The following is a 26,284-nucleotide window of genomic DNA, read 5'->3' on the forward strand; positions in this document are numbered from 1 at the left end:
CCAATCTTAAAACGCAAAGCGTTAGAACACTCTATGACGTAAAATACGTAGGCTAAATAAAACTAAATCATTTAACAAATAGGTGGGCAGCAATTTTTTTGCTACGGGCGCAAAATAAAAATAAATATATTTTTATTTAGTTTTAAGATTTTAGGTGCGGCGAATCCATCGAACATTTAATCAATTTGTTGTGACCTTATGAATATTTTTTTATAGAATCACCCACGTATGCATGACAGTGCATGTTCGTAAATTGTCGTCCCAGAATAGCCAGTGCAGTCCGCACAGGCTAATCAAGTACGCTTCTTTCCGCTTATATGGACTTTTTTGTTTAAAAGGAAATCGAAAATCCAGTCTAAGCGGAAAATATCGTCCCCAAACTGCACAGTCTAATCTGGGACGGCAATAGGAGCCTATAATGTTGCAGTGGCTTAATACGCCACATTTAGAAAGTAGTTAAACGATGTTTTACTCTTAGTTTTGAGTACATTTATTATTCTCTGTTATCAAAATAAATTGAAATCATCCTCATCATAATTATCAACATTATCATAATCATCATCATCAATGAAATCATAATTACCGGTATTATCCTCGTTGATCATACATGTGTAACAAGTTCTTTCCTTATACAAATCACAAAGACACATTATGAATTTGTGTTTGTATTTGACAGGGCTTTCTCCAGTAATAAATGGCTTCGTGTAACGATTCCATCTCAAATAAACTAAAAAATTGGACTGGTAATAAACTCAATATAAACTTTTTATTATTTAAAAAATACGGAACTTAATATAATGAAACCGGTTATCTTAAAACACAAATTTTACATTAAGGGGCAGGAGGGCGGTTTTGTCATCCTTTCTTTCTCTGTGCAATATTAAAAATCGATAGATTTGCAACTCCTATAAACGCTCAAACGAGGAACCCGTGCATTTTGTTCGCGCTAAACCATTACCGTTCTCTCCTCTCTTCATATGTCCTAACTACATGTGTTGGCATACGGCACATTCCAACATAAAGGTCGCGGTGGATGAGGTGTCCGCCTAGCGATCGGGAGTTCGCTCCCTACTCGGGGAGCGTTCTCATTATCTCCTCCATAGACACCATGTACTGGTTCTTCCCATGAAACGGACTCGACAGTGCCCATATCTGCCTATAATAGGCCTTCCTGTAATAGTCAGTAATTGACTGTAGGAAGTACGAAGTAGACGTAGAACACGCACGTTTCATAAATAGATTACATTTACTTGATGTACCACATGGTTTCCTACACTGTTCAATTGTTATCAAATATACGAATGCATGTTATGGTTTATTATTAAAATCGTTTGAAAGCGCGCACGAGCTGTATACAATTTCCGTCATAACAGAGTCCAGCACGTTCACAGATTCCTTCGACTCTACGGTGTAGATGTGAGAAGGATCTTCCACCATCTGTTTGAAGGAATCGACCTTCCAACTATCCCCGACTCCAATCGCAAGCACTATCTTTCCTGTACGGACTAAGTCGTTGGCCAGTGCCCGGACTGAAGTATCAATGTCGTGCCTACCATTACTGATCATAACTATGACCTCTCGAGTATTATTTTCATTGTTTTTAAACATGCTTGTATTCAAGTGAGCAAAAGCTCGTGACAGACTTCTAATGACGTCACAATCGTCGTCACCACTTGCGTCACAATATTTAGGCACAGTCAGTATCTGTATGTAATCTCGTAGAGACTCCATGGGTTCATCCAGTGTACGGTGAACGCGGAACTCATTTCCATAGGATAGAAGAGCGGCCCGTACTGTCGTATTGTAGCGTGTGTCCAGAAGTGCGTTCAGCAAATACGTCATCGCGTCGATTCCGAGGTCCACTTCCACCTGCGACATCCCCGTCGACATATCAATAAGAAACACAACATCTGTTGCCGTGTCCCATGTGCATTCTTAAAAATGAAACATATTGTAAATTACTAACCGCATCCGTTTATTGTATAAAGTAGGTTACATAAATACTGAAAACACGCTCCAGTTATTTATCCCATCTTCACATTGACGGGTTAACACCCCATGTAATAAACTAGCCTGTATCCCACCTTGTTGAATATACCTGTCGCTTGCACGACTACTTTTTATTTACCACTGAATTGTTTTTCATAAGCAATCGAGAAAACTTTAGCTTTAAAATTATACGACCTTCAACTTTTAGATCTAGTCAAGGGACATAATTTTTCGCCATCCGTATAATGAATCAGCTGATTGACTGCGTCATAAAATGACATACTGATTGCGTCATTTTCCAATAATATTTGATGTCATATTTTGGTGTACTCGAAACTAGTATGCGATGCCTGGGGATAAAACATTGAAGACGCGCATTTTTTCGTGTTAATGTATCCTGGATGTTATTATAAAAAAGTGCATATTCTATTGACTACTTACCTCGGTGAAACGAGGGATTTAGATTTACATAGATTTAGCTTATTCGTGTTATTGATTTTCAGAATGTGCGTGCCTACTTGGATGTGAAATTGTGTGTGTAGAACATACTGATGGGTGTGTATTTTGGTTCAGTAGTTTATTCGAATTGTTTTGCTTTTGGATGTAAGTAAACATAAGGGTATTGTGTTATTGTCTTAATCAAAGAAAGTCTTTTCAGTAATAATAACCCGTTTGCAACAAGTGTTTCAAAGCTTAATAGAATTATTACGGATTATCTGGTGTTTGGGTCACTAACTACGTGATGTGCAGGCTAGATTTAAACGCCATCAAAAACGGAGTTTTTTTTATTTTCCGAGAAAAGTATATAGAGAATACTAGGTTAGCGTTGAATAGAGAGAAGTTTATGTTGCTCGCGCTCCCGGTGTTCTAAGCCTCGCAACATAAACTTCTCTCTATTCAACGCTAACCTAGTATTCTCTTTATACTTTTCTCGGAAAATTAAAAAAACTCCGTTAATTTATCAGATTAAACATATAACTGGCAGACGACGTCAAAGACAAAGTGCTTATGGAGTGTTTTAAAAACATAAAAGTTCAGAACATGAGCAATTAAAACGGTACAATCGTGGAATTAAGCGTTTGAAACAGTAAGTTCAAGGATAATATATCACCTTGACACGTGAGGTGAACAAGCTGCGCCACGATGGTGAAAAGGGCATTGAAGTTACTGACGGCGAACACGTACTGGGGCGTCCTCTTGTCACCTAGAGACGCTATATCCAGCAACTCTCGATGGGACACCTCGGGACCGACCCCTGACCATAAAAGATATATAAGATGTATAAGATATATAAGATACATAAGATATGTAACATATATAAAATATATAAGATATATAAGATAAATAAGATATACATTGTAGATCTATAAGATAATTACAATATGTGCGATATATAAGATAAATAAAATAAATGCTATATATATAGGATAAATAAGATATATCAGATATATAAGATATAGTAGGTATTTAAGATGCATAAGATAAATGAGATATATAAGATTAATAAGATATATAACTCATATAACATTTACATGTATAACATATGTAACATGGCACTTACAAAAACGTATTTTTATGTTAATTTACTTTGCTAAGCTCATTTACATCAAAACAACCGATAGTTTTCATCTCTTAGTAAAACACATCGTAACGTCCTTTGATATAATTCATACATAAATTTGACTGAAAATCAAAATGCATTTATTTAAGCAATTGATTGATAGACTATATATATGTAAATGAATGTAGCAATAAACGTTTTTCACTGCGAATAACATAATGTATAGCGTGTGATATAAAATGGAAAATTGAGTCATCATTCGTTGAGTCATAGTTTTAATCTGACGAAACCTTTTTACTGACACCTCTTTAATTATATCTTCAACTGATAGAAGGAAAACACACACACACACACACGATATTTGATAAATATACCATTTCATAACTGTGTAAAAGATTGAAAGTATACCAATGGCTATCAGTTTAAAGATCTGTTGTTTCAGACTTTTAGCAACCCTCTTCGTTTCTGCCCTGTTGATCGACATTCCGTCCGTCAAGAGAACCACATAGCGTCGGGCAGAATGGTTGAATGGCCTGTTGATACACCGACAGTTTTTCAATAATGGCACATCTAAATAAAGGCGTTCTTTTTGTCTTTAAAACTTTGTCGAGCATTAATGATCATTTTAAACGCTCGATCCTTTCGTTCACGTTAACAAACGTCCGTTAGTCTTCGGTTGGAAAAAAATTACAACATACATGTACAAGTAATAAATTTAAATATTAAAATAGAAAAAATGAATAATTATTTGTTTTGCAAGTCCTGCTGTTTGAACATAATGTGTAATGTAAAAAATGGGATTTTATTTAATTTGGTGGTTTTGTACAAACACATGATATGTTTGAGAAGACTTTGTGTAACCTAACCTTGCGGATGAAGAATTAGCGACAAGTTGCGACACCGTCTGCAAACCCTTGTGTGTAAATGTTCCTCCGGGACTAAAACATAAGTCTTATCAAATAAGACCAGCTCTGCTAATAAATACACATAATACATCAGGACCGAAATCGTATTATTGCCCGAGGTCTTCTTTCATCACAAGTCACTAATTGCCGAACAGTATGGCAAAGCATAAAGCACGTGATACAACACGAAACATTCAACAAACACAAATATTATTGTAAATTGTAAAATTTACTATAAAAGCTATCCTCGCATTTAGTTTAAGTGGGATATATATGGACAATGTCAATTGAATAGGTAATTCATTTCGGTCAGTTAATTAAAAAAAATATTAACCATAATACATTATGCAAATAATTACAGTCGAACAAAGAAAAAACAAACGCATATATAAACTTGTATTTGAGACTACCGGAATGATATGTTCCTAACGGCTTCCTTCAAAGTAGCGTTGTCGTTGAACTCGGCCAATCTTATCTCGACTTTCGCCGCGAAGGAAAACGTGACGACTGCGAACTGAAAGTTCTCCGTCCCGACTACCACGTGATCTATGAACTGGTTGACGAAATCCAGCTGTCTGGTAAACTGGTCGCGGGACTGGCTGACAGATGAGTCAAGAAGGAATATCACGTCCGCCATTGTGGGCTGACAGATATCTAAAATGTATGCAGTACCATATGGGATGATAATCTAAACAGCCATTTCTTTTATATGATTAAATTTGAGTTTAAATGACATTTTTATTCAAAATAAAAAATCGTGTTATGTATTTTCATGCATTATAGATTTCAATTAGTTTCTTTTTAAACAATATGTTGAAATGAACAGTTCGAATGTAGTCATTACAGAAATTCTATATTTCCATTTAAGGTGAAGTTCAACTAAATAACCTTCGGTAATGTAATTTAAAATGTAAGAAATAGCAATTAGCATCATATATCTAAAAGCAATATACTTGAGCTTCCCGGATTTAAGAGGTTAATTGGAACATACTTCCAAGATGGCGTCATTTTCGTGTTTTAAGCGAAGAAGAAGCGGATATTTTTACCCGGTAAGCCACTTAATATTTAAATTTCTTTTAAATGGATACGCCCTTTTGGCTCTACAGTGTTTGCGCTCCCCTTGTTTTTTTTTGTTTGTTTCAAGATCGTAGACGTCGGGATGAAAAAGTTCTTGAAGAAAAACCGTCCATAAATATGTTCTCTCTTTACATGACGTTCGAGACATTGGTTGCACAAATATCATTTTATCTTATCATACACAGTATTGACAGTAAAATATCTCTGATAACTAAATTTATTGCCGCAAAATCGATTCACACCACCCCCCTTTTTAAAACTGACTTTCTTATTCAGCACATTTTGGGACCTGACTTCCAAATAACAAACAGCTTTTTCGTTTGTAAAAAAGAATTTACATGAAGAAATTGTCGTGAATGAAATCCGCATTTGTGTAAATGTTTTGGAGAACATTTTTTTTTAGAGATCAAGAGTTATTTTTATAAATAATGTTTTTTTATTAATTTGTATTATTATATGTTTTCTCATATACTAAACGCTTACAACTGGTGTGCTTAATATACGGTATTTGGCGGTATTATTTACATAGTGGAATTCTTACCCGTTTATTTCAATACATATGAACATACTTATGTTTGAATATGCATTAAACGGAATACTATGCTGCAACCCACTTAAACCCGGTAAGCTCCCGTATACGCATGAAAAGTATTGACCTCAATTGAAGCGAAAAAACTGCAATGAATGTAGTTGTATACATACACATGTCGGTTTTGCGAAGACAAATAAAATGCATACGCAAGAACTTTAAAGTAATATGAACTCGATGTATACTTTGGAAGACAAATGTAATCTATACGTAAGAATCAGTCCTTCACATGAATCAAATTTTTAGTTAAATTCCCTTCCATATATTTCTTACTTGCTTTGTTGTTTGTATTGTGGTCAGCCATCCCATGACGCTGCGATTTGGTACCAAACCGGATATCAACCGGTGAATGAATGGACATATTTAGGCATACGCAAATAAAAAGTTTATTGGTTTTGTTCTGTTCTTCAATGAGTTCTGATAGTATTGTGAAATAGTGACCATGTTTTTGAAATCGTATTAATATCGATACAAACGGATCGCTTAAATCTGCCTTTAATTTTATTTACGGTACTACCCGGTATTCGTATTTCGCAGGTCATAATTACGTAATTTTGTGGAAAGAAAACTATAGGGGCGGATTTAATTGCGCTTTAAGCGTTTTTCATGTTTCGACTTTATGAAACACTAGTAAGGACATGCCTAAGTGCGTAGTCAGAGGCAGACCCCTGATCAAGCTATGCTTTTCGTGCATTCACTGTGTTATAAGAACTGCCACCGGAGCCTAAGATATGTGACATATTAAAGCGTTCACATAATTATTAATATTGATAAATCTGAAAATATTCTTTACATTTTTGCACAATATTTTAATGTGCACATGTTCGCTATAGATGTGCCATAGAAGTTAGATAAAAGTTTTTGTTTATTACTTGTTTCACACTGCAGGTTATAGTATCCATCGGCGCATACGCATTCAAACATGTTCACTTTGTCTATGCATGCCCCACCGTTCTGACTGGGAGAACTCTCGCACTCGTTGATGTCTGAAACATGTACACATATAAAATGCCTGTTACTAGTAACGGAGATATTAGCGAAAAAGACCATTACCAAAGAAATGCACGAATAAATCACGATAATTGTATAATAACTGAGAAACTTTTTACTTTAGGCCACAACAAATTGATTAAATGTTCGATGGATTCGCCGCACCTAAAAATCTTAAAACTAAATAAAAATATATTAATTTTTTATTTTGCGCCCGTAGCAAAAAAATTGCTGCCCACCTATTTGTTAAATGATTTAGTTTTATTTAGCCTACGTATTTTACGTCATAGAGTGTTCTAACGCTTTGCGTTTTAAGATTGGTTTATGGTAAAAACAAATGGCAGCGTTCTTCTGTCGTGTCATGTCGGCAAAAGACACAAATGAAAATGTTAATTTTCCCCCGGGCAATTAGTCATTGCATCACAGATGATTTTAATTATTTTATAATTTCAACCGCATCTACATCAGGATGTGAAATGTCGCCGGTATGCATTTGATTGGTAAAAATCTGCAATAAACTTGGTATTGATTAAGTTAAAATATTAAACAATAACATACTAAGGAGTGTCGCCGTTGAACTGGACAACAAAAATGTCGAGTATAATATAAATTGTACGAGCCACCTATCTACCAGTTCAAACTGTTGATGGCTAAGTGCAAGGTGTACATTATGCCCCTAAAACATGAATTTAACATAAGTAAGAAAGTGAAGAAACTTTCTGGACTTAAACAACTTTACTGGCATTTTATTGACTTTTTATATTAAAATACAAAACTTTTACTACCCATTTCCTATTTTTCTTTCATTAGGAAGTTATGGGGTTTTTTTTCTTTACAAAACTTAAACTTCTCATTTCTAATTTTACTAGTGCCTGAATAACAAAAGTAATGCATCGAGTATTGTATAATACCATAACCTGTGATATTTAGAACTAATACCAAATCGAGATATTTCGTATCCGTGTTTTTTGCCCCAAATTACAGACTCTTATAGGCTGTGTCCAAATTGAAAATTGTGAAAAAAGCTGTTTCCCCAAAAAACTTTTTTCTTTTAAAAAGCTTGCCAAACTTTCAAAAAAAAGTCATATTTTTTAAATAAACTCAATTGGTTTATTGAGTTTATCATACAGCAGTCTAATGCCCTAGCACTTTATAATATACATTTTAGAAAGCAGTTAAACATGCACTTATTAACAATTGGTATACTGTTATCTATAATCATAATAATACTGATTCAATATTCCAAATTTTATGGTTTATCGCACGTTATCAATAATCAAAAAGGCACAGGCTGTAAAATATGACGCGAAGAAAAATCAATGCTTATGCTTGATATTTATTGTATTATTCATTTTGTCATGTTATTAAACCATCATTGACAGAAAACTGAGCTTCTTATATAACTTTGATAATGAAAACTACATGTACCATGTTTAAGTAATCACTACCTGGTGTGAGTAAGCAGAACAGCTATTAGAGACTTTTTTTATTATTTTTACAAACATTTGATAAGGGCTTAAACTCAATTAATACTCCAAATGATCTTGTACTGGTATTTTGCAGATATCATGCATTTATTTGGCAAAAAAAATCAATTTACATAGAATATATGTATTCTTTATTTTTCGCTTTTCGCTCGCATGTGATTTAACAAAAAAATGAATAAAAATAAATTTATTTTTATTTCGCTCGCTCGCCCCATTTTGGGGAAGCAAAAATCCGTAGAACAAATCATCAATTTGTTGTGGCCTTATATTAAGAATATAGATGCATGTTTGTTTGATTGCTTTGGGCGTGCATAATGCATACACTATTTTAAAATATGTCTTATTCGAGTTGATTATAGAGTTTAACGTGCTTTCTTGCATTACATAACCGTCTAGATAAGTAGCGTTGCAATAAATTACTTTTAATTTTTAATGTTTCAAAACACTTATTTTCCCATTGCGTTTAGGCATATACAAAAGTCAAGACTTGGCAACTATTCGATATACTTATAATGTTTGACCTTATTTGTAAACAAAATTCGTTATTACTTCCCGATCTAGTAAAATTACCTCGTGTTTTAATAGATAGGAGCAATAAGACGCTCAAACCCGGTTGTCTTTTTTGTGCCCGTAGAGGATATAAGTTTCGAAAAAGATAAGCATACCAGGTTCAGTAAAATATCCAGGGACCCAAAAAACGGGGTCTCTGAATATGTCCTATATAGCCGCCCACCACAATGTTTAGAAATGTGTCACTTGATGTGGCTATTTTAAAGCTCTACTACAAACATGGCAATTTAACAAAATCAAAGCGCTGAGGGCACTAAAGTTGTTCGCTATTGCATAATCTTAGACGCAACTCTGTTTAAAAAATTATGTTATAGCTTTTTATATCGCAAGTTTGAAAAGAACACAACCAATTCAAATTTATAAAGAGTGTGTCTTAAAGCACAGGTCGTGATGTGTGTGCACTGTTTATCCTCATAGTTATGTTATAGAGATAACTTAAACAAAATAACAACAATATGTCTCTGTTTTTTCGCAATTGGTTGCTGCACTGGCAACCATCTTTAGAATTTTGGTTGCCTTGCTAAAGAATAACAAGCCTAGAATCATATACAGGTTGTGTTATGTGTATCTAATACATTATCTATTTTCTTTAAATTATTGAGCAACAATTTTGCCGACATGACATACTTTAAGTGCATCATGTCTTGTTGTGAGCCAGAATTGAATCATTTCCTAGGCCTAATTGATCCACAGTCGGCAATTTGTATTCTATGTTTAATTGGATTGAGTCGTTCAAGCTTTAAAAAGCTAGTTGCCCTGCTTTTTAGCCCAACTGTAACCAACTTTTGAAATTGAGTTTCCTGGGCTTAAATCTACTGGCCCCAGGCTAATAAACAACCACTAAACCTGTAAGTTATTCATGATGTAAGATCTGATAGTGTATTGAACTCATTCAATTTGCAAGTCTGAAGACATTAAAGGGACCTTTTCACGTTTTGGTAAATTGACAAAATTAAACGATTTAATAATTTGGAGAGTTCTGCTGTTGTCGTTATATTTTTTTCAAACTACGAGGATTGCTTATATAAAGTATAAAATACACCTCTCATTGTATGAGCACGGATGGCCGAGTGATCTAAACGATAGACTTTTATTCCAGGGGTCAGTAGTTCGAGCCCAGTTGAGGGTAACTTTTTTCTTTAATTTAATTCTTAATTTTTTAATGAAGCTTTTAAGATCCAATGTTTACATTTATTTATATTAAGCATTTAATGACAAACGGTGAAAAGGTCCCTTTTAGATGTTTACTAAAAATGTCACAAAGCACAAATTTAGAACTCATTGTTTGTTTATTTGATTTAAACGTGATTTTGTTCATTTGCCTTGTCAGCGAGGTTACTTTGAAGCTATTATCACTTTTATCTTTTTTTTTAAATCATTAATAGAAAAGATAATTTAATCTTCATTTTTGGGAAAACAGTGGTTAATGTATATGCATTAATTATCATCCCAGTACCAGAGACTCTCTTTAAACGAAAAACACCATACAATCAGAAAGTATCGTCATGGATTAGCTTGTGCGCATTGCACAGGCTAATCAGTGTGCACAGGACACCACTTATTTGACATGTATTAAGCCCCGTTTTCCCTGAAAGCAGCCAATATGTACAGATTTTTATGACAAACTGGTCAATGTCGCACAAGCTGTTAAACACTATTGATTACATACACACACTCACTTTTTGCAGTGTACCAGTGGTGGGGTATAATCAGGCAGATGCGGTGGTTATCGTTCTTAGCGTAGTTAAGAGCAGACTGACTTGCAACGCATACCACTAACCTTATTTGTCCGCAAGCGAACAACTAACCAGGTTTTCCGCATTTTAGTAATACATTTATTTTCAATAATTGTGCAATCCACAGCAAGATCTGCATGTAAGCTACATACCCACACAACTCAGCACATTACCTCCATCCAAACTCAACTTATTGAGCGCATATTAGTTTTTTGTTGTCTGAATCTTTATTCTTTTAATCTTAACGTGTTCTATATTGATATCGATCCAACTGGTCCCAACTGCAATCACAAGCTAGATCTGCATGTATGCTTCTAACATACACATTTTTTTAAATACTCGCATAGAAAATTAAGCTTTTGCTGTTTAACCAACTGGTCACAACTGAAATCCCAAGATGAGTATACATGTCAGCTACATTCACTAAAATTCAACACTATATCTTCATCAACACTTTAGATATTTCGCATTTTTTTTTTCCATTTTTTTCTTAACAGCTACATTGACCTTCTGGACACAAATAAATTCCTATTCTAGGTAAGCAAATAAGTAATTACACACAAAGGTTCAGTGGATTATCTCTACCCAAACCCAAGTTACTCAGCTTGCAAATTATTTTTCTAATTTTAGTAAATGTTACACTGGCCCAAACCACACTGGTCCGTTTTGCAATCAGAAGCTATGTCTCCATGTAAGCTTGCTATAGCACTATTTCCATCAAGGTTTGCCACTGCAAACTACCGGTAGTCAATATTGACCGTAAATCTAATGCTTAATGGTTGTCAATTTTAAGTTACAGTTATCCCCACCCACCAAAATAAATAAATAAATAAAATAATAATAATAAATAATCAGAACTAGGTCTTAACGTAAGCTTTCCACGCATAAAATTTTAGCGCAATGTTTCCAAACTTGAGTTAATCAGCAAAACCGATCTTCAGTAACAGTGACGATGATCTTGGCCAAGTAAAACTAAGTTTTTGACATGTTTGACGCCGCCCACCTCCCGCGATATCCTAAACTACTAACAAGAATTTTAAACTTTTTTGAACATCCGGTTAAAACTGCAGAATTAATTTCCTTATTAAACAATTTGCGTTATGCATGCATGTACAACGTACATGCTCACACTAACTTTTCTCACACAGGATCCCTGTATACCCTGCACTGCACGTGCAGGAGAAGGCAGTCACGTGGTCGTGGCACGTGCCGTGAACGCATGGACCGGAAACACACTCGTCAATATCTATAAAACAGTACAATTTCCATTGACAACACTTTTCTTTTAATATTGACAATGAAATGTTCGTACATAACATTTAAAGAAGACTAAGTTTACTATTCCAGTATATGTTGATTATAGTGCTGTGTTGATTTCTCTGGTCGCAATCAATATTGAAACCAATTCGTTGGCTGGTAACAACAACGGAACTAGGAGTGTTCTTTCGTTCGCATGAAATACGCAGACAACATTAAAAAAGCACGAGCTAATTTTAGTTACCTTGTTCACAATGGATACCGGTGTAGCCTGGTTCGCAGTGACACGTGTACTCGTTCAACCGGTCAGAGCACGTGCCATGTACGCAGTGAGAACTCGCACACTCATCGATGTCTGCAGTAATATTAATAAAAGTGTCAACAACTCTGACCTAAACATGGGTATAGAGCACTCATGCGCTTTTTCGGCGTAGATGTTTTACCCAGCTTTTCACCTTGAACCTTGAATGACTTTTACATAACGTCAGCAGACACGCATGAATATATTCAAATATTTCATAGCCTGATTCGAGATAAAACCTCTGAACTGTGTCTACATCACTGTGTCTGTGATCATCGTAAAGGCTAAAGCACTGTTCAATATAAAGAATTCCGGACTACTCTCTGTATGTTCAAACGACACAAATTGTGCCCAGTTACAACAACGCGTTAAAATCCATCTCGCAGAATTTCGGGGCCAGTACTCATTCACTAAATCGTCCGGGGAAATATAATTGACTAGCGATAAACACAGTTTTGCTTTTAAGACGAGGAAGCAAACACTACCGAAATAGTATAGAGTCACGATTAGAGGAAAATCGTTTAATTATCCAACCACAAATGCTTGCCGTACTCTGTCAGCACGTCTGGAAATCGTTCATGAACACCCTGGATATGCTGCCCTTATTTACCAGTTTGCTATTTTGAATTCAATTTTGTATCGAAAAGCATTGTGCTAAAATGTGCCATCTACAATTCGCAATGATATTTTTAACGACCCTCGCCATCCGAAAATGGGTCATATTCCATATACGCCCATCATATATATGGCTCACACAGCCTGCGCATCTCTCAGTAAGGTCAGAAGTTACATAATGAGACTATAACATATTGACTGATTTTATAGCGAACAGCATCACCTCTGACCAGACTGCGCAAATGCACATGTTGGGCTTAAGATACGCCGACTGAAACGCATAAAACCCATTTTCGCATGACGCGGCTATGAAAGTGTGATTTTAATGTGTAGAAAGAAAACTGCGTGTAAATCAAATATTAGATATGATATATTTCGATGGCGAAAAAATACACCCATAATAAGGCACGTGAGGACACATATGATGTGCACTCCCGTAGTATAATTTTTATCTACTAACACTTATGTATGGTTTGACAATGATAACACACATTTCATGCGGTGAATATGCGACTAACGCTCGATTGGTCATTGTCGGCTCGGGTACTACTTACATATACCCCGGGTACTCTTAAGTACACTTACATGTTCCCCGGGTACGGTTAATATACTTAAACGTACCTGGGTATTTTAACGCTAAATCGGTCGTTGTCGGCTATTTTTTAAATTAATTATGTTCAAATTTATGTCAATTTTCTGTTAAATTGCCTTTATATTATCGGAACTCGTACTCAAAAAGCATGTTGATGCAGTTTTTGTAAAATAGATTTGTTTAAGATAAACAATATCGTTTTACGGTAATCGGTAGTGCGTTTTAAGACATCGGATTTTGGGCGGGAATACAACTCGGGTACAGTCTTATATCGACCGGGTACGTTTAAGTATATTTACCGTACCCGGGGTACATGTAAGTATACTCAAGAGTACCCGGGTACATGTAAGTAGTACCCGAGCCGACAATGACTAATCGAGCGCGACGCACAAGTGAAAAAACACAATAGTTAAACTTTTGTTTTCAATTTAAATATTTAGAAACGTAAATCTCAAACATATACTTTATTTAAAAGACAGCATTTACGCCGACTACCTTTTTAAAGGATATTTCTTGTTATATTTAGTTGTTTTTCATATCCGGTTTTAGCGATTATAAAGCATTTTTTGTTGTCTATAGTACACTTGTAGTTATTGGTGAACTCGTGTTTAACGTTTTATAACTTGAGAACTGTGAATATGAACAAACTTAACTTTTTACTATTGCGTTGTGAGCACCCGTGAATACAAAAGATCGCCGCTATCTGTTGAGAACAAAAGAACGTATCCCAGACATATCAAATTTAACCCCGCTGTAGTAGCATCCGCTATGAACGAGGGTACGCAACAGTCACGTGCTTGTGTATTGGACTTAACTTGTTTATCAGAAGTAGTTTTATTTTTCCGCATCTATTAATAGCCTCAGATTATGAATGACATGTGCTGAGCAAAAATACTACGTCAATAAGACGCAGTAGATAGTGGACTATTTTAATCATTCATAAATATTCTTCTCCGTGACACGTATAATACAGACATTGTTTATTGATTTTTTTTTTCTATATACGCTTCGTTCAAAAATATTCCATTCAACACGATATTCACATTATGCTTCCGTGTGTGAATGATTATAGTTAAAGAAATCAAACCTCTTTCATAAATTAAACAACTCTTTCTCGCGCGGCTGCGGCAGATGCGGCAGTTATCAGGTTTATCGTAGTTAAGAGAGAACTGGATTTGAAATGCGTGGTACTAACTTCGCTTGCGAACAACTAAAAACAAAACGTTATGTTATTGATGTGTTCATTACATGACGTCCAAATTCCTCCGATTATACTTTTGCCTGAAGTACCATTCTAGTCGATGAAAAGACATTTAGAAACATCTACGTGTAATTAAAGTCCATATGTTTTTAACAATTAATTTAATCTGTTTTTTTTTATATTAAAATATATAAATAAGAGTTTAGAGAAGCATATACACGTATTTAATGCATGTTATCGTACGTACTAGTAGAACAGGTTGCCCCAGTGTATCCAGCATAGCACGTGCATTTCCATGTGTTGCCTTCGATTTTGCACTGGCCCCTATTTCCACACGGACTAGCAGAACATATTGCTGTAAACAGAGACGTACAGGAAGTATGCAGTCACAATAACCTAAGGATGTTCAAATATATAGATGTATGCACCATAACTATACATTTTAACATGTAAGCGGAATGTAAAAAGAAACAGTGGACCATAAAAGAACGTTGCAAAAAATTTAGCATCAAGATAACTTGCGTGTCTTTATTCACAAACTCACAGAGGTCGCAGTGCCAGCCGGTGTATATTGCGGGACACTCACAGCTGTAGGCCGTACTGCCCACGTGACACGTGCCGCCATTCTGACACGTGGTTGGAAGGCAAGTGTGGAGCGCTGGTAGAGCAATTAAAGTTAGTATCATATGTAATATAAGACTTTATTTTATCCAAAAAAACGTCGGCGGACATGGTTATTACTCGAAAAGGCACACTCGGAATTATGCTGTTTTCGACAAGATAATATGAATGCAGACACCAATTACATACATGTATTATAACATACGAATTATATACCGGTTGTTGAGTTTATCCTCCACCTGTCTCGTGTTATGTATTTGGGAATCTAACCAACTTAATGATCATATCAAGCACAAAATGCAACATCATTTCACAATTTGATAGTTTAATGCAAACGTTAGGAGAGAGTTATCTTTTTTTTAAATAGCAGGTAAATCAATATTGTTGTTTAATGAGTCTATGCTTATCCCTACCCTCACACGCGGCCACAGCCAATGGCCCCACTAGCGTCTGCAGATAGCTGTAGTCATTTATCGACATAAAATACTTTATCCCGGACGCCACTTGATCAAAGATGCCGCCGGAGTACGTGGTCACAGACGCTACGTAAATAACGACGCTTTTGCATTTCACATTGTTTGACTCGGAAACAGTCGATGAGTCAGCCGCACCAAAGACCTATAATACACTATATATAGGTCTTTGGCCGCACCTGTAAAAGTGATTGAAGTACCATTTAAGAAAAAATCAAGTGTCACTGCTAGGTCTTAATTTAAGGGACTTGTTCACAGATTGCCGTTTTTTGCCAATTTTCTAACTTCATTATTAGCAACACATTACAACAGGGAGTAAAATAACACTTATGGCATAGACTCATGCTGAAAATAAAGTTTCGCTTATGATTTATCGTAATTTAAAATTGCTAAAATTAATATTTAATTAATAGTTTGGAGTGTTTCTTTGTTTTCCTTGTAGTCTGTAACTACGCATGGGTCGCTTATATTTAGTAATAATTCGCATTCGTTGATACATATCTGTCTTATCGACTGGGTGCTAAAGACGGCTAATTAATCCACACGAAACTGGTACTTCATGTACCAGGTAGTTTGTTAGTTCTTAAATTATGTACGTGTAATTGTTATTGATCTCTACTGTTCTTACATTTAAATTTAGCAATTTAGGCGTTTAATGACACGCTGAAACATACCAATGTAATTAAAACGCGGTTCAAAAATGCATAATCTTGTTTACGTATTAGACTTTTAATGCATAGTGGGTTTTTACCGTCGGTGACAATAATAACGATTTGTGTAGCGTTGCTCCTCTTGCCATTGGTTTCTATGAACATGGTAGACACCAGCTGCCTAAGGGCTTCAGAAGTATCCTCGCTGCCGCCTTGATAGCTGAGTAAGTGACCAGTACGACTTCAATACGAATATCCTTAGCTTCGATGTTATGTAAAATTTGGTCTAATAACAAAAACCAATGATATCGAGTGGTTACGAAAAAATACAACGAATAATTACTGATATTTACTGAACTTTTTGTCGAGGCGTGTTTTCTGAGAATAACAATATGCCGTCATACAAACATAAAATATATTAACAAACCTTATTCCGTTTATTGCATTTTTTAATTCGTTCGCGTCCGAATAAGACTTTAAAAGTATTGGGAAGGTTATCTGGCTCGAATAAATCATGACCCCAATCTGCGTGTGGGATGGACCTATGTTGAAAAGGTCAACAAATTGCGACATGAACGCCTTGGCGGACTGGAAGCCCGCAGAGCCAACGCTTCCAGACCCGTCCACCATGAACACTATATCCGCCATCGTCGATGTGCTGCATTCTGAAAGTAATGACATAGTTGTTTGTGTATCCCCATAAGATCAAGGCGGTTATGTTGCTTTGTGTGTTGTTGTTGTTATTGTTTGTTGTTTTGGCACTAGTATGTTAGGTAGCAATGCATCCATAGAATTGCCAAGCAACATATTCTGTAAACATTGTTGATAAATCAATTAAGTTGGGGTTCAGATGACCGTCTGTAATCATGCTGTGTTTACTATAAACGAAGTAGCTGGCATTTTGCCACATTATGCATTATATATATGTAAATCTTTTTGTTATTTTGATAATGTGATATGTAGCATACCTTATTTTGCGTCGAATCCAAACGTTTACTCTGTATTAATTCAATTAACATATATAACTAATTTATACCTAAGAAACAACAATTAGGCTTAGTGACAGCATATATCTATATGTATTTGTTTAGTTATATATTTGCATGTATAATTATCGAAATATTTATAAAAAGGTATATTTTTCAAATTTCAACCATATGTATTCTTTTAAACAACATGAATTATGCATATCCATAACTTCATTTTTTTTTAACGGACGCAGTTTAGTATGTTCACTTACTTTCAGAGTAAGTTATGTTCGCGGTTGCTAATACAATCCAAAGAGAAGTAACTTTCAAGCAGGTGCACATTTTTCTTTCAATAACATCCACACCAAATATTATGTTAAAATGAGATCAGAGAATTTATACGGCTATAAAACACAATGTACATGAACTACGATTGGTCCACGGTTATCAGTTCAGGCAACTATAAATTAAAAATAAAAAATTGTGGTCGATAAAACGTAAATTACCATTCATCGACAACAAGGAAGTACAGAACACGAAACTTGAAACTTGAAAGTAGAGCATTTGATTGAACGCCTTTTTCTACGTATAAAACATTTTCAATGGCGTTTTACAAAAGAAATAAAAAACCTAAACACAAATTAAAAACATACAATAATATTGAGTGACACAGCGACCGATCTGCAACAAGCGAGCGAGGCAATCCTCATTCACAAGTCGAACACCAGTGCCAAGTATCAAACAAGTCTACACATAACATGAGAAATATATATATATATATATATATATATATATATATATTCCCGATTATATATAAAAAAAATGCTCATGTTATATATTGTGTTGTTTATTTTTCAAAACGTTTTCTTTAAAATAGGAGATTCTTTATAAATTGATCAAAGGTTCATCCCATATAACCTTAAAATAATGCAAAATAGTCACCGAAAAAGTATGTCTTAAGTTGTTTTTTGAAAGTGTCTATTGAAGTACATTTAAACTCAAAGGTATGTTGTTCCATAGTTTTGGACCAACAGTACTGAAGCTTCTATCAATGAATGATCTATTCTTGTTGAAAGGTATGGCAAGCGAAATGCACATTAATTCCTTAAACCACGGTTTAACAGTTAACTCGGGTTAAAACTTTCTTAACTATATAGTTAACTGTTAAATAATTAATGTGCATTCCGCGCCTCTTAACCGCAGTTTAAGACTTTGAACTGCAGTTCAAAGTCTCTTAACTCTATAGTTAAGAGATGACCAATGAAGTCGCGGCATTTACCTTCTAGTTGTGGTTTAAGCTCTGCTGATTGGTTGTCTCAGGTAACAGATTTGTATCTTTTTTTAGAACACTTTGAACCGCGGTTCAAAGTCTTGAACTCGGGTTTAAGGAATTAATGTGCAAACGGCACTTTGAACCCGGGTTCAAAGTCCCTTAACTATCTAGTTAACTGTAACCGAGTTTGAACCGCGGTTCAAAGTGTGTCTAAAAATAGATATCAACATAATTCAGAGACAACCAATCAGCGGAGCTTAAACCACAATTAGAAGGCAAATGTCACGATTTCATTGGTCTTTTCTTAACTATAGAGTTAAGAGACTTTAAACCGCAGTTCAAAGTCTTGAACCCGGGTTTAAGGAATTAATGTGCAAACGGCACTTTGAACCCGAGTTCAAAGTCTCTTAACTATATAGTTAACTGTTAAACCGTGGTTTTATGAATTAATGTGCATTTCGCTTGCCATAGAAAGGTATATTAAAACAGCCTATTGATGATGCTAATGATCTAAGATAACGTTTAGAAATCGGAGTGGATAAAAGTTCGGTAGTTATTTATTATCGTTATCCTACCTGTAAACAACACACACACACACACACACACACACACACACACACACACACACACACACACACACACACACACACACACACACACACACACACACACACACACACACACACACACACACACACACACACACACACACACGGATCCATAGAGGGGATTTATGCCGTACCATTTGGGTCAAAAGTACAAATACGCCAACAGCTAAAAATAGATATCACCGCGATGACAAAATTGTTATTTTGTCACCGCGGTGATATCTATTTTGTCACTGCGGTAACAATTTTGTCACAGCGGTGACAAATTATGACTGTTGGTATATTGTCATATTATGCCTGCTGTTACATTTCTTAGTTTGGGTCAGTTTTCAATCATTTTCCCCGTAACAAACCGACTCATATATCAAAATCATGTCAACCTTTATTTTGTTGTCAAGTGTTGTCTACAAATGTATAATTACTCATACATGGATCTTTAAAACAAAAAAAAACAAAAAATAAATACAAACTTGATTAGTAATGTTGATATAGGAAATACAGGAGAAAAATGGACTTGATTTCTGCCTTTGGAATATTCAAGGATTAATTGGAAGAAGATTTGACAAATTAAACAACAGTGAAGAAGTGCAATCATTATTTTTGAATAAAGACATAATTTTGTTAACAGAGACTTGGTTGAACAAACTCCACAATTGCACAGTGGACGGCTTTTCACATTTTATACTGAACAGAACTAACAAGCATAAAAATGCAAAAAGAGACAGTGGTGGACTTATTATATATGTTAGAAATAATCTAAAACAAAATGTAGAATTGCTTAAATATAACAAGAGCACCGCCTTGCGGGTGCAGACCGCTCATCTATTTTCTTTTTAAAGGTGAAGGGACTATCATTTTCAATCACAAAGGAGGGAGGGGTGGATAGAAGAGGGGTGCATTGTGTGGGGGTGTGGACATTTATTACATTATCTTCCAAAAATGCGAAAAAAAGGACAAAAAATCGGGGAGGGGGGGGGGGTGGGGGGTGGGTGGGGGGGGGGGGGTGGGGATTCTTGGGTGCGATGGTTGGACGGTATTTCAAACATAAAATAATAAAAATAAATATTTGTGTTTTGTAACCGTTTCAAAAAACATAAATTGGGGGGGGGGTGAGGTGGGGGGGGGGTATAGTGTGAGGGTGTGGTGGTAATTTGTGATCTTAAAAAAAAAAAAAAAAATTTAGGGGGGGGGGGATTCGGGTGGGGGGAGGGGGGGTGGGGGGGGTGGGGGGGGTGTTTCTTGGGTGCGATGGTTGGACGGTATTTCAAACATAAAATAATCAAAATAAATAGTTTAGTTTTTTAACCGTAAAAAAAAATGGGGGGGGGGGAGGGGGGGCACGGGCGATGGTTTGGGTGGAGTCTATTATGGTATGTCAGGTAAGAGTAGTTTTGTCAAAGTATCAATCAAATCTAATCATAAACAAAGAAGTTATGGCAATTTTAGCAAAATTTAATAATTTGACCTTGAGAGTCAAGGTCATTCAAAGGTCAAGGTAAAATTCAACTTGCCAGGTACAGTAACCTCATGATAGCATGAAAGTATTTGAAGTTTGAAAGCAATAGCCTTGATACTTAAGAAGTAAAGTGGATCGAAACACAAAATTTAACCATATATTCAAAGTTACTAAGTCAAAAAAGGGCCATAATTCCGTAAAAATGACATCCAGAGTTATGCAACTTGTCCTTTTACTGTACCCTTATGATAGTTTGCGAGTGTTCCAAGTATGAAAGCAATATCTATAATACTTTAGGGGTAAAGTGGACCAAAACACAAAACTTAACCAAACTTTCAATTTTCTAAGTATAAAGGGCCCATAATTCCGTCCAAATGCCAGTCAGAGTTACATAACTTTGCCTGCACAGTCCCCTTACGATTGTTAATAATGGTTGCAAGTATGAAAGCAATAGCTTTGATACTGTAGGAATAAAGTGGACCTAAACACAAAACATAACCAAATTTTCAATTTTCTAAGTATAAAAAGGGCACATAATTCTGACAAAATGCCAGTCAGAGTTACATTACTTTGCCTGCACAGGCCCATTATGATAGTTAGTAAGTGTTTCAAGTATGAAAGCAATAGCTTTGATACTTAAGGAATAAAATGGACCTAAACACAAAACTTAACCAAAATTTTCAATTTTTTAAGTATAAAAAGGTCACATAATTCTGTCAAAATGCATGCCAGAGTTATCTAACTTTGCCTGCCCAGTCCCCTCATGATAGTAAGTAAGTGTACCAAGTTTGAATGCAATAGCATTGATACTTTCTGAAAAAAGTGGACCTAAACGCAAAACTTAACCAAAATTGTCAATTTTCTAAGTATAAAAAGGGCACATAATTCAGTCAAAATGCACGCCAGAGTTATCTAACTTTGCCTGTCCAGTCCCCTCATGATAGTAAGTAAGTGTACCAAGTTTGAATGCAATAGCACTGATACTTTCTGAGAAAAGTGGACCTAAACGCAAAACTTAACCGGACGCCGACGCCAAGGTGATGACAATAGCTCATAATTTTTTTTCAAAAAATAGATGAGCTAAAAATGATAGAATAATTTGGTTAAAAATAGATAAGTCTGTTTTCAATTCTGAAAATGATGTATTTGTATGTCTTTTATACAATGTACCAACTGGCAGTGCGAGAGAAGTGTATGATGATGAAAACATTTATGATTCATTAATACAAGATATTCTAGAATTTAATGCTATATATGAAAACAAAACTAGCTTTATTATTACAGGTGATTTTAATTCCAGAACTGGGAATCGCAATGACTTTGTAAATGATGAATACCTGCATAACTTAAATATGATGCCTGATGATTACAGTATAGATGTATTCTTGCCGCAAAACAGTCAAGACAAAATTGTAAACGAAAATGGCAAATTGTTAATTGACTTCTGTAAACAAACAGGCCTCCGTATCATGAATGGTCGTGTATGTGAAGACTCGCACTTAGGTCGGTACACATGTATAAAGGACGCTGGTTGCAGTGTTGTTGACTATGTACTATGTATGCCAGAAATGATGCCAAAGTTCACACAATTCTCAATATCAGATCCAAGCATAGAATCATATCACTGCAAAAAAGAATTTTCCATTAAAACTGAACACAGAAACGCGGAATTAAATATAAACAGCGAAAATGAACCAAGAAACTAACCGCAAATAGATCATACTTTTATATGGGATGAAAATAAAAGATTATTTTTTATCAATAAACTTGAATCTGAGGAAATAACACATGAATTACACAATCTAACCTCAAATATAGACACAATTACCCAATCTTCAGAAATTGATAACAATCTTGAAACATTTTGCAACTTATTAAACAAAACTTGCTCACCATTAAAAAAACCCATCAAAAACAGAAATAAACAGACAAAAACACAGAATAGTTGGTTTGACAATGAATGTAAACAAAAACAGACAGATTTTTACGAAACCCTCAATAATTACAGATCTGATAATAGTGACGAAAACAGGAAAAATATGGTACAAGTCAGGTCACAATACAAATCACTCGTAAGATCAAAAAAGTTCAAACACGATAGAAAAAATACAGAAAAACTAATTAATGCTAGAATGAACAACGCAAAGGACTACTGGAAACTATTAAAAAGCTTATGTACAAATAACACATCTACAAACATAACACATGATACCTTTGCTAGATATTTTAAAGCAGTAAACTGTCCAGACTCAACATTCTACCAAGCAGATGAAGACACCCTACATTTTAATGAAAGATATGTTAAAGGGGAATTCAATATTATGTTTGAAGAACTAAACATTGAAATAAGCAATGATGAAATACTTAAAGCATGTAAAGAGTTGAAAAATAATAGATCAGGAGGACCAGACTACTTCATAAACGAATTTTTCAAATACGGCATAAATAATCTTCTTAACTATTTAAGTAAATTATTTAATAAGATCTTCAATTTAAACTACTTCCCACAAAAATGGTCAAACGGTTTCATAATACCACTGCATAAAAAAGGAGATATAAACAATCCAGAGAATTATAGAGGAATTACACTACTAAGCACACTCGGAAAACTATTCACAAGAATCCTCAATAATAGACTTAATGCATGGGCCGAAAATTACAGTGTTTACGTAGAAGCACAAGCCGGTTTCCGATCAAACATGTGTACTACTGATAATATTTTTATTCTTCACGCGGTGACACAACAAATGTTAAATAACAACAAGAAATTATTTGTCTGTTTTGTCGATTACACAAAGGCGTTCGACTTACTAGTAAGAGAAAATATATGGCACAAACTTATCAAACTAGGCATCAGAGGTAAAATGTTAGACATCATCACATCGCTTTACTCAAATGTTAAATCATACATTAAATTTAATAACTGCTTAAGTGAAAGCTTTATATGCAACCTCGGGGTCTGCCAAGGAGACTGTTTGTCACCGTTTCTATTTGCAATGTATATAAACGACCTTGAAGAGACATTGATATTAAAAGGCCACAACGGAATAAGTATCCACATGCTCAAACTATTCTTACTCTTATATGCTGATGATATAACAATAATGTCAGAAAATGAACAAGACCTTCAGCATGGATTAGACATTTTATATCAATATTGTAATCAATGGAAATTGACGCTGAATGTTCAGAAAACAAAAGTTTTAATATTCAAGAAAGGAGGAAGAAACCCAAGGGGACAACATTTTCTATACGGCAACCAAGAACTTGAAATTGTCACAAATTTTCAATATTTGGGAATAACATTTTCCTCAAAAGGATCCTTCAACCTAACATTCGATAAACTTGCAGGACAGGGCCTAAAAGCAATATTTAAACTAAGATCATATTTATATAAATTCACTGATATCTCAATTGAACACTCGTTATCGCTATTCAATAAACTAATAACACCAATTCTGAATTATGCAAGTGAGGTTTGGGGTTTCAATAACAGTAAAAGATTAGAGACGATACACTTAAAATTTTGCAAACAGCTTTTAGGAGTTAAGTTACAAACACAAAATAACTTTATATACAGCGAACTTGGGCGATTTCCTCTAAAATGCAGCATTGTAGCTAATATTATTTGATACTGGTTCAAAATCTTAAAATGCCCAGAGACCAAACTAATCAAAATCGCATATAAAATGATGTTGATAGAACTAGAAGCTAACCCAAACAAACCATCTTGGGTGAAATCACTAAAAGAATGTCTAGAACAATTAGGCTTTTTTCATGTATGGCTAAATCAGGGTGTTGAAAACGAAGACTTATTCATGTCATCTCTAAAACAAAGAGCACAAGATATTTTCTTGCAAAACTTAAACAATGAACTCCACATGTCCTCAAGAGCATCAACTTATATACTTTTCCACAACTTTGGCTACAAAAACTATCTCAACAGTTTAAATATAAAAAAATACCGACAAGCTTTCACACGTCTCAGGACATCATCACACAGACTCGCTGTAGAAACAGGAAGGTGGCACAAACCAAACAAAATACCAAGAAACGAACGAAAATGCCTATCTTGCAATACACTAGAAGATGAATTCCACTTTTTATTAGAATGCCCACTTTACAAGGAAATAAGAAAATTACACATTAAAAAATACTATTGGAAACATCCAAACATAATTAAATTTTCAGAACTAATGTCCGCAAACAACAATGGTATACTAAAAACCTAGGAATATATATACATAAATCACTGGTGTTAAGAGAAAATATATATGCTATCTTCTCGTCCTTTCGTGCCTCTTAACTATTTTTACCGCGCATGCGCATACACTGGCTGGTATTTTTAGCATTGTTTAACTTTTATTTCGTCAATAAAATACTATATTAAAACGAAACACAAGAAAACAGTATTTGTTTACATATTTGCTAAACATTTACCTCGTTAAGGTGAAGGTCAATGATCTGTATCATGCAGAAGAATTTTCTCATTGGATTTGTGCTCTTTCTTGACCGCGTTCTAAATGGGGCACCATGTGGGGAATTTTCTTATAAATCACATATTTAAATGGCTATTTTCTTCGACACACTGGCACGTGTATAACTCGATATTGGCGTTTTATTTTATAATATAATATTCCATCCGAGAGCAGGTATGTAATGATTTTAATCAACTAATTAATTGTGTTTTAAATTTAATCTTCTTTTTACACTTAAAAATAACATATATAAACGAAACTTTTAACATTGTAAGTAACACAATTGACCCATGTCCGATTAGCTGCACAACTAAACTTCACAATGAGGGCATACAAAACGGTCGTTTCTCCTTACAACGCGCGTTTTCGTGCAGAATTTTAGGTGCACCCAGTGGCTGCAAATGGCGCACTCGCCCCACATGAGGATTTTTAAGAACGTCGAGTCGGGCAGGTTTGGTGGCGATATCATCCTGCAGACGCAGCACAGGTCTTTTTCTTCCGGCTCGAACTCCATCTCAGAATCACTGCACAGTGCGTCTTTTGCTGTGGCAGTAGACTTGTTTTGGGATTGAGATTCCGATAGGCGCTTTCTGCAGGTTTTGCCTTTTTTCGTCGATGTTGTTGTTGCATGTGTTGAGGTTGTTGATGTACTGGGAGTTGCGTTTTCTTTATCGTATGTTTGCAGCTCCTCAGCATATGCTTCTTCTGTAATAGCCTTCCCCCCTGGCTTGGGTTTTGTGTTTTTGGCTTTAGGTTGCTTAGAGGCCTGGCAGACGCATGTAAACTTTTTTTCAGCCTTCAACAAGAGGTACTTTTCAACTGCTTCTTTTCCGGATTTAATTGCCATAATTTTGAACAGGGGTGATGTCTCTCGGAAGGCTTCGCTT

General features: G+C 35.1%; 1 protein-coding gene and 1 long non-coding RNA gene across 5 annotated transcripts; one reads left to right on the forward strand and one right to left on the reverse strand.

Moving 5' to 3' along the window:
• Window positions 1-749: 749 nt before the first annotated feature.
• LOC127848287 (sushi, von Willebrand factor type A, EGF and pentraxin domain-containing protein 1-like) lies at window positions 750-25,498 on the reverse strand. 4 transcript variants are annotated; one of them, XM_052380660.1, is made up of 14 exons: window positions 25,360-25,498; window positions 17,042-17,279; window positions 16,714-16,834; window positions 15,905-16,100; window positions 15,415-15,528; window positions 15,118-15,225; window positions 12,406-12,516; window positions 12,040-12,150; window positions 6,994-7,107; window positions 4,866-5,109; window positions 4,417-4,488; window positions 3,959-4,083; window positions 3,101-3,244; window positions 750-1,934 (listed from the first exon to the last, which is right to left on the reverse strand). In XM_052380660.1, exons 2-14 carry the CDS (start codon window positions 17,260-17,262, stop codon window positions 1,309-1,311), a joined length of 2,307 nt encoding a protein of 768 aa, XP_052236620.1. In that variant the 5' UTR covers window positions 17,263-17,279; window positions 25,360-25,498; the 3' UTR covers window positions 750-1,308. The 4 variants fall into 4 exon arrangements, with proteins under 4 accessions (XP_052236620.1, XP_052236619.1, XP_052236621.1 ...); XM_052380659.1 differs by lacking the exon at window positions 25,360-25,498 and adding an exon at window positions 17,855-18,025; XM_052380661.1 differs by lacking the exons at window positions 12,040-12,150; window positions 12,406-12,516; window positions 25,360-25,498 and adding an exon at window positions 17,855-18,023.
• Window positions 2,354-4,252, forward strand: LOC127848289 (uncharacterized). Its single transcript, XR_008034440.1, has 3 exons — window positions 2,354-2,544; window positions 2,955-3,268; window positions 3,993-4,252. It is a non-coding gene; the product is annotated as an uncharacterized LOC127848289 (long non-coding RNA).
• Window positions 25,499-26,284: the final 786 nt, after the last annotated feature.

This window comes from Dreissena polymorpha, chromosome 10 (assembly GCF_020536995.1).
Source record: "Dreissena polymorpha isolate Duluth1 chromosome 10, UMN_Dpol_1.0, whole genome shotgun sequence".
NCBI lineage: Eukaryota > Metazoa > Mollusca > Bivalvia > Myida > Dreissenidae > Dreissena > Dreissena polymorpha.